This window comes from Lagopus leucura, unplaced genomic scaffold (genome assembly GCF_019238085.1).
Source record: "Lagopus leucura isolate 7727_CA_CO unplaced genomic scaffold, USGS_WTPT01 Super-Scaffold_100051, whole genome shotgun sequence".
NCBI classification, from domain to species: domain Eukaryota; kingdom Metazoa; phylum Chordata; class Aves; order Galliformes; family Phasianidae; genus Lagopus; species Lagopus leucura.
The window spans coordinates 474,212-485,884 of NW_024962297.1; the positions used below are offsets into that span (position 1 = coordinate 474,212).

Consider the following 11,673-nt stretch of genomic DNA (forward strand, 5'->3'; position numbering starts at 1 on the left):
GCCCTCCTCCAGGACAGGACAGGGAACCAGCAAGAGGTGAGCAACACCTGACACAATCTGAGCTATGGCAGCAAAGGGGGAAAAAGGGGGGAAAAAGGAGAAACTGGGGTGGACACGTTCAGAACAGAAACTTGTGGGGCACAGACCCGACCATGGAATGGTGGGGATAAGCCAGCAGGGAAGGAGCTTAAATTGCTGGAAGGGAAATTGTTTTCTCCTATCCCAAATCTTGATGGCAGATAAGCAACGTGCACCCAACCTGCCTGACAACCTGCCACATCCCAGCCAGTCTGCGATGCAACAGGGGATGTGCAACCAACCCAGCTCCTGCACTGCTGAGTCCTGAACTCATTCCTTTTACATTTATTTATAGCAGAAGGCTGACTCTACTCAAAACAAGAAAATAGAATTCAGCAGTAGCCTGACAATTATTTCCAGTGTGGTCATTTTTATTGCCATGAATAAAAAATAAAGCTGCTCTTCTGAAGTTCAAGTATACGTTTTCCCTGGGTTATATATGAGTGAGGGCTTTGATTTAGTATTGTACAGTAGAAAAGTAAAGCAGAACAATAAATTCCATCCACACAGTTCTTGTAAAAAGGTGTCTATTTCAGTTTGACCATATAAAAACAACCAAGAGAAACCGGACAGGGAACATACAAGCCACAAATGGAATTTAAACAAATTACACAAATTTCAAGTGATCTGGGTAAGGGTTTAGCAGCCCGCTGTACAGCCAAATTAAAAACCAATTCAATTCTAAGTTTTCCTTCTTCCCCAAAAGAGGAAAAAGCCCAGGCTGTACAGCAGGGCCATGCAGACACTGCAGCCTGTGATGTCTCATCAAGCTGCTTCAGTGTTTTCCCATTACCACGAGTGTGAGGGGGCTGGCACCAGCAAAAGTCAATCCTATTTCTGTAAACCAGAGACTTCAAGGGCACAAATCACAGCATCTTCTCAGCTTCACTGGATCTCCCCCATATACAGCCTCTTGTCACTGGATGCAGAGAGTACTGCAGGAGAGAGGAACACAAAAATCAGTTTGAAACCTCTGCTGATGACACACCGTGGATTTAGCTGCTGACTGTAAGTTATCTCTAAAGCCAGATCTCATCTGCTCCCCAAAAACGCTTCATGGGATTACCACTGACATTTCAGCACACGCAGCACAGCAGCAAGCACGTAGAGCTCTGGCTGCCATTCCCCTGCCCCAAGACAGACATAAAGGCATGCTGCCTGTAATGTCTGAGCATTAAAACACTAAAGAGAGACACATAAACACGCTGGTAATGCTCTCAAATATCCTGCAATGTTATTTTGCTTGCAAGGAGCATTCAGACTGTGAACAGGCACGGCCACTGGGACAGCGTGCCACTAGAGGGCAGAGGCTGGCTGGAAAAGCCTGGCCACACTGCTGTCAGAACAGAAGCAGAACGCAGCTGCGCTCAGCCAGAACAGCCCTGATGCAGAGGGGCTAAAAGGCTGCTGAGTGCATGCAAAGCACAAGTGTTAAGGGTGACGAGGACTCCATCAGAGCTCTGTTCTTGACCTGGCAGCTATTTCATTCAAGTCTGTGAGATGTGTGTGTGGGGGGTTGGCATGAAGCTTGCAGACCAACGTCTGTTGCCTGGCTTGGTGGTGCCCCCCCATGCAGATGCAGAACGGGAGATGGGTGGAGTGAGCTACAAGATCAGCGTTCCCAGACGTTAACAGGAATCAGCTGCAGGGCTCACGTGCCACGACTGGGTAGGTTTTTAATTTTTACTTTCAGACGAGTGATTGATGCTCAAAGAGAAGCTCAGCAGAACACAATTACGAACAACCCGCTCCAAAGCGGAAAGATGGCTCTGCTCTTCCAGCACTGTCTCTGATCTGAAGACAGAGCAATGAATAACCAAGGAACAAACCCATAATTCACTGCCCCGAATCCCCACCCCCAGGCTGCTGCACACTGTCATGCTCAGCACCACTGAGCTCTCAGCTTCCCTTCGGGGTTGCCTCGTGTCAGTTTTTGGCTGAAGCAGTGTGATGACCTGGCTGATGGTGTGAGTGTTTCCATAGAAACAAACAGTGCCCTGTGGTCCTCCTAGGGCCACAAACAGTGCTAAGAAACTGACACCAAGTCTGGTCTCAGCCATGGCATTGTGGCTGTACTGAGAAAGCCACCAGCTGCATTTTCTCACCCACCACTGATATGCAGTGCCACACCTTTGCCCTGGAGCAGAACTTCTGGGATGATGACTGAAATCTCTGCTCAAAGAGCCTCGTTTGTGCCCTGTAGCTTCTGGGAAAGGCAGAGGCCCTGTGCTGGAGACATGCCTCTAGGCTTCTCTAACTGTTATCATGTGGTCAGCAAATACATGGTTATACCAAACCCAAGTATCAAAAATCTTTTCCCATGGCCTCTGGGCAGAAGCAGTAGCTCACAGCCACCTGCAGCTCGTGGCCAGACCTCCACAGCACTGCTGGTCACCAGGCCCACGAGCAGAGCCCCGCTGCTCAGCCCAGGGCTTGGCTCCAGGCTGCAGTGGACTTCTTTCCCCCGGTTCTTCAATACTTGGGGTCTGGGCCACCAACACTATTTGTGCTGTTTTATGGAAGACCAGCATCCAGCCGGCTCTGAATCTGCTTCCCCAGCTGACTTGATCTGGGGAGGACTTACTGATAGGTTCCTCTGGATGGAAAGCCAGTTCATTCACCGACCCCGCATGGCCTGGCAGCTTGTACAGAATCCTCCTGGATGTGGTGTCCCACACATAGACAAACCTACAAGACAGTCATTATGAGAGCAAGCATTTGTAAAGGGAGAGTAGGTGCCTCCCACGCCAACGGCTGCTTCCTGCAACGGTTCACCACCCAGGCTGTAATAACCACAGCTGTTAGCATGGATAAACAAGGAGCCTTCAGGAGCAAAACGCTGCACTGCTGAATTAAAAGGAGCAAAGGTCTGAGCAGGTAGGAGCTGACGTGCCAGCTCTGCGTTAAAAGCCTCTCTGCTGTCTCAGCACTGCAGCACTGAGATTGATGAGGCCACGGAGACCCCCAGCACAACAGCAACACAGTGGGCTCAGAGACACATGGAGCATCAGAACGACTCTTCCTCTTGCAAACACCTCCCTGCAAGCACCATAGGGACTCTCAGTTCAGGCTGGCAGGCAAGCAGTGAGGAGGAGTCTGGGTGCTCCCCCCCAGTCCCTGCCATAGCACAACCCCTCCCAGTCAACAACCTTTATATATGGATTTCTTCCTGCGACGCCACTGAAGTCATCATTCACTTGGCAGCATTTATTAGGGGCCGATCAGATTGCATGCAGCCCTTGGATTAATCTCCTGCGGGTCGCCATGCTGCACTGCTGCAGGTCCTGCCCGCCTGCCTCACCTTGGCTGAAGGACAGCACCGACAGCACCGCAAGTGCAGCGGGTCAGAAATAAACTGCTGGCACCAGGCAGCATTCAGACTATCCTTACAGTCTCCAAATGGGAGAGAAAAGGCGCCTCTGTGCTGCAGAACACAGCCTGCCCTACCACGTTCCTGCTGTCCGTCACTATGCCAGTCCACAAAGCGATGCCCTGTCCTCAGATATGGAGACCACAGCCAGGCAAAACGATGCTGCGTCCCACCTGCTCGGCCTCCCTCCCAACCTTAACCTGGAATGTCATTTGTTACAGGTTCTCAGCTCTTCAGAAAAAAAAAATCAGTGGCTTGGGAAAGCTGCCAGCTCTGCATTACGCTCCTCCTGCCTTCTCGTTTTGCTCCTTAGATAAGTGAGTGGCATCTGAAATAAAATCTGTCAGGGGGCAGAAGAGGAAAATGGCAGAGCAGTAATTGGTGGAGTTCAGTGTGGAGAGCAGCTCTGCCACACACGTGCTTCAGAGACATCAGCGTGGCTGCTCACGGGATGCTGCAGAGGGGGAGGGCAACGAGGGACAGCAGGCAAGAGGAGAACACATGTAAAAGTGACCTGCAGCCACGTTCCTCCAAAGGAAGGCTGCTGCAAATGCCACTGTGATCAGTACATCCCAGCTGCGTGAGCTGAAACGTGCTCAGGACCAACAGCCCTTGTACATCCCTGCACACAACCCAGGCTCTGAATCCAAAGCGGGGCCACTCCAGGCTTATGCAGTGCCCCCAGCACCGAGTGCCACCACTCCAGCTCTCTTTCCCTTTGCTTTGCACACCTCATGAAGACCAATGGTTGGTTTTAAATCAGGCCTCTAATTGCAAAAACCATCTCTTAGTTGAAATAGAAAAACTTCTGTTTCTTGGTTGAAACAGCAATTAACTTCTTTTCTGCCCCAAAAAGCACTGAATCTTTTATGATCCTTGTTGGCTAAGCAGAGAGGACACTGGATGCCAACAGAGACTTTTTCAGAGGCATTCTTTATGTTATTTTCTTAAAGGATGTGAAAAGGAAAAAAAAAAAATGGAGCATCCCACTTGAGTCATGAATATCATTTAAAGCAGCATTTCTTCAAGCACAGCTATTGCTATTATCCAGCAGGCAAGAATCATATCAGGCACTTTCACTACAGAATTCTGCTGCAATGTTTTTTCTTTGGCATGGCAAAGCAGGAAAGCATTAAGCAGCTGATTTTACAATAACCCTTCTGAAAGGCTCACAGTGAAAAAAAAAAGTCAGATAATTGTCACACATACTCCACATAATACAGAGCAATACAGCAACCAGTGGGGAATTATCTTTTATGCAGACAAATGGAAATTTTTAATCTTGCTTTGCTTTCCCAGCAGATGCTCCTTCTCAAAAAAATAATTACAAAACAAAACCAAAAAAACTTAAAAACTCAGAGACAGCAGGAAGATCTGAGTGGCCTCATCCAACACCTGGCTGTGTGCTCCTCATCACGAATTTCACAGCAAAGTTGCTGTCAAACCACACAGCTACATCAGCATCTGCAGAACTAACCTCGTGGCCTAGTATTTCCAGCCCCACTTCACCATGTCAGGCTGCCCACATTGGGACTGGCCACAGAGGCACAGCTATTCCTAACCACGTGCTCTGCTGCTGCAGCCCAGTGGGACTGGAAAGAAGGGTCACGTCTCAGCTGTGACAGCTGGCCCCACTGTATCTGCTCTGTAAGAGCTAAAGCTCTCCCTGTCGTCTATCAGAAACTCATTAATTTGCTGATTACTGCTGTTCCATGCCTTGGACTCTGGCCTGCAGGAATTCTTGTCTCCATGTCACTGAGAGCGGCCCTGGATCTATCTGCTCCAGCACGTTGGTATTCTTCACGGTGACCTTCAGTGCCCGGCAGGGACCTGCTGCCCTCCTCCCCCTGCCCACTCCTTTGGTTACCCCAGTCTGCAGAATCTCTCATTTAAATACGTCAGGTACGTGCTAATTTTGTGACAACTTAATTTCCTCACATCTGTTAATTAAAGTAAGGATCACAAACGATCCTCAGAACAGCACTGGTGCTACCTGGTAGCTCTGATACTCGTGGTCATTATCAGCACCAATCCAGCACTCTGCAGCAATCTGCCAGAATCTCTGCCTTTAGAAAAGTCTCACAAGAGTCTGCTGCTATGACTGCAAGAGACCTCATGTGCTGCCAGCTACGCTCCTGTCATCTGCTTGTCCATCTGTTGGATGCAGTGACTGAACACAGGCAGAAACGGAGCTCTCTAGAAGGTTTCTGACAACAGCAATAAGTACAGTGCATCTCCACTGATGCAATCTGAACACATTGCTGCTATCACTGCTGCAGACAATGCTCACAGATTACCACAGGGGGTTGTCTGGGTCTTCACACCTCCATGCACAACTCTGGCTCTTCATATTAATTTTAGAGATGATCCAGCTCGTTTCAGGAGTGATTGCAAACATAGTTTGGGATTGACAGTAACAGACAAACACGGTGATAACTCACCTGTCAGCAGATCCCCCTGCTATCTTACTCCCATCTGGAGACCAGGAGCACCTCAAAAGATTCTAAAACAACAATAAAAAAAATAGGCACAGTTCGATTTCCAAAGAAGATTCAGCTTTTCCCTTCCACTTCAAGTAAAATCGCCTTGAGACTTTAAATATCACGAGCACTACTTTAATGATCCCTCTTCAAAAGATGAGAAAGTAATGACAGGTTTTATTTTATTGCTGGAAACATCCATCGCCTTGCTACTTTACACAATGTAGATAGCAAGTGTAGAAAATACTTAACTTACAGCTAATTACAGCAAACTGAGCAAAGAAATTCTGTTACTACAGCTTTAATTAGAATCTCACTTTGTGCATTAATCTTCCTTTGAGTCCTTATTAAAGCCTCACTGGTTTAAACTTGAACTTAAAAAACAATTTACAGAGAAGTTAATAGACAGCTGCAGGGTTGCATGAACACCAGTGTTTCAGCCTTCAATACACTCACCTTTTCAAAATTATGCACGTTCCCCTGGAAAATCTTCACACATCTCTCTTTTGGGGCAAACGGTCGCACGTCCCAGATGCGAACTGCAAGAAAGCAGCCAGCAATCAGCTGGAGATAGCAAGGCAGGGGGCAGGATCAGCTGCAGACGACCAAAGGTCTGGTCACATTCCTTGTTCTTTTCATGCTCGTGTTTCCTCAGAAGCTAAAGGAAACCAACTAAACCAACAGCTTTCCCGCTGCAGGAAGCTGCAATATGAAAGGACAAATGCAGCAATTTGTAATTCCTAAGACCATTGCCAACAGGAGGAGAAAAATCCAAAACAACTATTACACAGACGAGCCACTGTCTCCTTCCATGAGCATCTGCTTTATTCTAACACACTTCATGATCACACTTCCAATCAGATCAGCTTCGCTGAGCACCCATACGTGGGAGATGGAAACAGCACAGTCATTCCCTGCTGCGGGGAAGCAGCCGAACCACTGACAAAAGCCAGACCAAGATTATGTTCAACTGCCTGTGCAAATAACTTGTGCCACAGCCTGCGTGCTCATCACCCTTTGGGAGACGTAACAAACCTTTCTTCTGCTCCCTCTCTGCAACTGTCACGGTTTTAACAAAGAGAACTGAAGTTTTCTCTGCACACCCAGCTTGCATTCTGCCCATCTTTTCACCCGGTTCTCCCTTTTTAGCACACTGACCAATTTCAGCTGTTCCTTTCCAAGATGCCACACACAGCTCTTCAAAAGCAGGGGCTGACAGCTGTCTGCACAGCTGTGCTGTCACATTTGATAGGATGTACCTGTGTTATCCATTGCGTTAGAGAGCAGGTAGGAGCCTTCTGAACTCAGGCTGAGGCCTGTCACTGAGTCTGCATGCCCCCTCATGGTGTATGTCAGCTTGTTCTGGCGAAGGTCCCACACCTTTCAGGCACAGACACAAGATTGTGGCTTAGAAAGGGCAGAAAAGACTCTCAGCAACGCTCTTTCCAAACCATTTCATGCAGTTACTGATCAGCCATCTGATGAAATCAGTTTTCAGTTTCAGTTGGGTGAGGTCTGAATGGCTGAAGTATAAGGCTATAATGTTATGTATTGTCCTCTAAAGGGCAATTTTTTTTCTCTATTTCTTACCTAACACGTCCAACCACAACAGCAGAAAACAATGAAATTTCAGCAGCTTATGTATGCAGAATTCCCTTTCAATCTGGCCTAGCTCCCTCAGTTCCCAAATTCCACTGACCCATGGCACAGAGAAGCAGCTGTCCAACCTCACACTGCTTTTTCTCTAAGAGTTACTGCCATTCAGAGGGCAATCAGAACAGATACCATTTCAGTGTTACACTTAGTGGTGGCCCTCTGACAAGAATGTGCTCCGCATGCCTAGGTAAGACTGGAGACTGAGGCTAAAGAGACAGTAAGACTGACTGAACTGTGAAGCTATCAGGAGAATCTCAGCTACAAAATGAATGAAACACTGAGAGTGCTCTTAAATAAGAACTTTCCTCAGTAGCAGGTGACAAGTTATCGAAGCAGAGGTCAGAGAATGTGGCTGTGTCACCAATTTTTCTTTAGCCTACCTCATATACGGCTCTAGTGCCTCTGTGAGGAGCACCAGCTGCCAGCTTGCATACCATATCAGTGGCAGTGTGTGACAGCAGCACTGGGACATGTGGCCAGTCACATGGCAGACAGCCCTGGGACAACTACCTCAGCTTGTTGGCCTCAGATCAAGAGAGAGGTCAGACACCGTGGATCAGTGCAGTTCTTGTGACAGTAAAATTAACCAATAGTCTTCCACATTTGTTCTTGACCAATGGGGCATTTTGCATGCTGCTAAGTAAATATTGATGGGATGGAAAAGGTGAGCATGGTTGGAAAGACACACGAGGACACAAGCGTCATACCTTAATATCGTTGTCAATGCCCCCAGATATGATCTGATCACTGGTGTCATTGAAAGTTACAGCCAAGACCTGGTAGGTGTTCTGAAATGTCTGGACAGCAGCTTTTTTTCTGATATCCCACAGCTGAAAAGACATTGTGGTGGTAAAACTTACATGTAGGGAGTTGCACACGAGCTTTCATAGAACCACAGAATGGCCTGGGTTGCAAAGGAGCACAACACTCATCCAGTTGCAACCCCTGCTGCGTGCAGGTCACCAACAGCAGCCCAGGCTGCCCAGAGCCACATCCAGCCTGGCCTTGAATGCCTGCAGGGATGGGGCATCCACAGCCTCCTTGGGCAACCTGTTCCAGTGCCTCACCACCCTCTGGGGGAAAAATCTCTCTGTTTTGCAGACTCAGACCACTCTACTAAAATCCACTCTTTCACACCTCAAAGGATTTTTACAAAAACCACAGTAAAAGTCTGTTGCTGCTAAAACACAGGAATTCCCCAGTTTTAAGGAAAAATAGGAGGGAAAAAGGCAGTTGAATAAAAGATTTCAGTAACTGCTTGCCTTCCACTTGTTTGATTAACATTGTTCAACAGAAGAAGCGCAAGTGAGTGGATTAATTTTCTTAACCTCCATCTAAAAACTTACAGGAGGATTGACTGAATTTCTTTTCTGGAATCAAAATTTGTTGATAAAAATCTATGAGAGTTACTAAAAGGTGAATTCCCCCAATTTAAATGGAAATGAACATGTTATGTTCTTGGAGATCCTATCTTATTTTCACCGTAGACTGCCTCCACATACTGACCTTCACCGTCCCATCATCACTGCCCGTACAGACGAGTTGAGGCCCTCGCCTTGCTGGGTAGCAGGAGTTCACAAACGAGGTGTGGCCCTTCAGCCTCTTCACTCTCTCTCCAGTCTCACTGTCCCACACAGCCACAGTCTTGTCTGTAGATGCTGAGAAGAGCATGCTGTGGAGAAGAACCACTGTGAGACTCTCAATGTCAGAAGCATTTCTCCAACCCACTTTCTTACTCTACAGACGTGAAGCCGCAGCTTGAAATATTAAGTGGGAGCCACTGAATCAGACACTCATTTTGGTTGAAAAGATCATGTCCTGTTACCTGAAAAAATGAGACTGACATCCTTCTTGCTACAGCCATCTTTCTTGCTACAGCTGCTGAGGGAAACTGAATTGTTTTGTTTGGAGGAAAAGGGGCTGCTCTCTACAACTGTCCAGATCCTTTCCCACAGGACGCCCCTCCAGCCACTCTCCCTGAGCCTCTACCACTGCATTGTTGTGACCCAAGTGCAGCACTCAGCTTTGTTGAATGTCACGTGACTGGACTCAGACCATCAACTCAGCCTACATAGATCCATCTGCAAAATTGCAGCCCAACATGGTGTCACCTGCTAGTTTCCTGACGGTGTACTCAAACTCTCCATCAGGATCTAATGAAGATCTGATAAAAACATTAAATGAAATTGGCCCCAGTACTATTAAGAACTACGCCTAAACGTGCAAAGACAAATGTCTGCCGACTGACAGTAGAACAAATACACAGGAGGTGCTTTCACCAAACCCCACTTCTATTTAAAATTATAGATAGGATTTCTGACTCCTCAGACACGGTCTGTGATGGAAATGTGGCTGTTTGGTCTGGGGAGAAGGAGGCTGAGGGCAGACCTTATTGCTCTCTTCCAATACCTGAAAGGCGACAACAGCAGAGCAGGGTTGGTCTCTTCTCACTGGTGACAGGAGGGGGAATGGCCTCAAGTTGTGCCAGGGTAAGTTTAGGTTGGATATCAGGAAAAACCTTTACAGAAAGGGTTGTTAAGCACTGCAATGGGCTGCCCAGGGAGGTGGCTGAGTCACCATCCCTGGATGTGCTTAAAAACCGTTTGGATGTGGTGCTCAGGGACATGATTTAGTGGAGGGTTGTTATTTAGGGTAGCATGGTTAGGTTGTGGTTGGACTCAACGATCTTTAAGGTCTTTTCCAACCTGAGTGATTCTATGATTCTTTGGGAAGAGAAAAAGGAAAGTCTAACAACCTCCTGGTTCAGATGCAATGGTGGAAGAACCTTCTGAAATAAAAAAACACATACGTGTTCTCTTTCCCACCCGAAGCAATTAGCTTTTCCCACATCATCAGCGTGAGCACTCAGATTTCTGAAGACTGAAACCAAAGGCATTCATAAGTCACAAGTGGCTCCAGAGTCAATGCTCAGCCTCGAGCAAACACCACTCCTGATCTGGAAAAGTGTCACAAGGGCTGCTGGCTGAGCTGGAGCAATGAGGAGGTGCTGTGCAGGGCTCTGTCCAGCAGAAAACATCTCCCCTTCGAAACAGTGGGGATTGGGCAGAAATCTACCAGTGTGCTCCTTACCTGCCATCCGTGTTATAGTGCAGCTCCATCACCGCCCCACTGTGTCCTTTCAGAGTGGCATAGTTATCACAATCCCCGTAGACATTCCATAGCACTAGAGAAACAGGAGAGAGGAAAGTGAACAGCGTATGAAAATACACCTAATTCAGATTGAGAAATCTGCAGCCTGGAAAAGAGAAGACTCTAGGGAGATGTGAGAGCAGCCTTTCCATATCTAAAGGGTGGCTATGAGAAAGAAGGGGCTGATGCTTTAGTAGGATTTCTTGTATAGGACAATGGAAAGTGGGAGATTTTGTTAAGTACAAATTATTTTTACACCCAGAGTAGTGAAGCCCGGCCCCACTACTCACGGATCAGCCTGTCAAAGCCGGCAGACGCCAGGGTGTTGCCGTTGGGGTGGAACTTGCAGCAGTACACCTCTCCCTCGTGCCCCGACAACAACATGATGGGCGCCTGCAGCGAGGAGCAGCGCGGGGGGCCCTGCGGGAGGACACGGAGAGAGAAGTGAGGGGCAGCCGGAGCAGAGGGCACAAGGAAAAGGTCCTCTCCATTCCCGCCCCCCTCAGAGCCCCTACCGATTGTAGCAGAGCACCGGCTGGGGGCTGCCCGCCACCCCCTCCGCCCCCTCCGCCAGCAGTCGGTGGATCATGACGGGGCCGCTTGGCCGCCGAGGGCACGAGGGGGAGATCGGGACCCGGCGTAGGGCCGGGGGCAGCGCCAGGAGCTGGGCCGGGGCCGGAACCGGGAGCTGGGCCGGGACCGGGACCAGGGCCTGGGCCGGGGCCGCCTGGGGCCTTTCGCTTCTGCTGCTCGATCATCGCCACGGGCCGCGCGCGCCCGCCCGGTTCCCCATTGGCCAGCAGCACGGCCTTCTGCCGCATTGATTGGAGGAGCTTTCCCGGATGTCCCGCCTTCCTTCCGTCGCGTAGAGAAGACGTAAGGACTCCGCTTGAAAGCTACGCGCGCTCCTCGCACGGATTGGCCGCGCTGACGCCGGAG

The 11,673-nt window shown here is 48.7% G+C and overlaps 1 protein-coding gene across 1 annotated transcript; it reads right to left on the reverse strand.

Annotated features, from left to right (window-relative positions):
• Positions 1-574: 574 nt before the first annotated feature.
• Positions 575-11,492, reverse strand: SNRNP40 (small nuclear ribonucleoprotein U5 subunit 40). Its single transcript, XM_042885611.1, has 10 exons — positions 11,250-11,492; positions 11,025-11,154; positions 10,675-10,768; positions 9,091-9,256; positions 8,292-8,414; positions 7,188-7,308; positions 6,385-6,467; positions 5,890-5,951; positions 2,663-2,766; positions 575-1,013 (listed from the first exon to the last, which is right to left on the reverse strand). Exons 1-10 carry the CDS (start codon positions 11,490-11,492, stop codon positions 964-966), a joined length of 1,176 nt encoding a protein of 391 aa, XP_042741545.1. The 3' UTR covers positions 575-963.
• Positions 11,493-11,673: the final 181 nt, after the last annotated feature.

What these genes read in the sequence shown, in the direction of transcription:
- SNRNP40 (XM_042885611.1), bottom strand. Translation starts at nt 11,492, where the DNA reads ATGATCGAGCAGCAGAAGCGAAAGGCCCCAGGCGGCCCCGGCCCAGGC. An exon ending in GTGATGATGGGACGGTGAAG is followed by an intron (nt 8,415 to 9,090) that starts GTCAGTATGTGG and finishes ATGTCTTTTCAG; the next exon opens with CTGTGGGATATCAGAAAAAA. An exon ending in GCATTGACAACGATATTAAG is followed by an intron (nt 7,309 to 8,291) that starts GTATGACGCTTG and finishes TGTGCCTGAAAG; the next exon opens with GTGTGGGACCTTCGCCAGAA.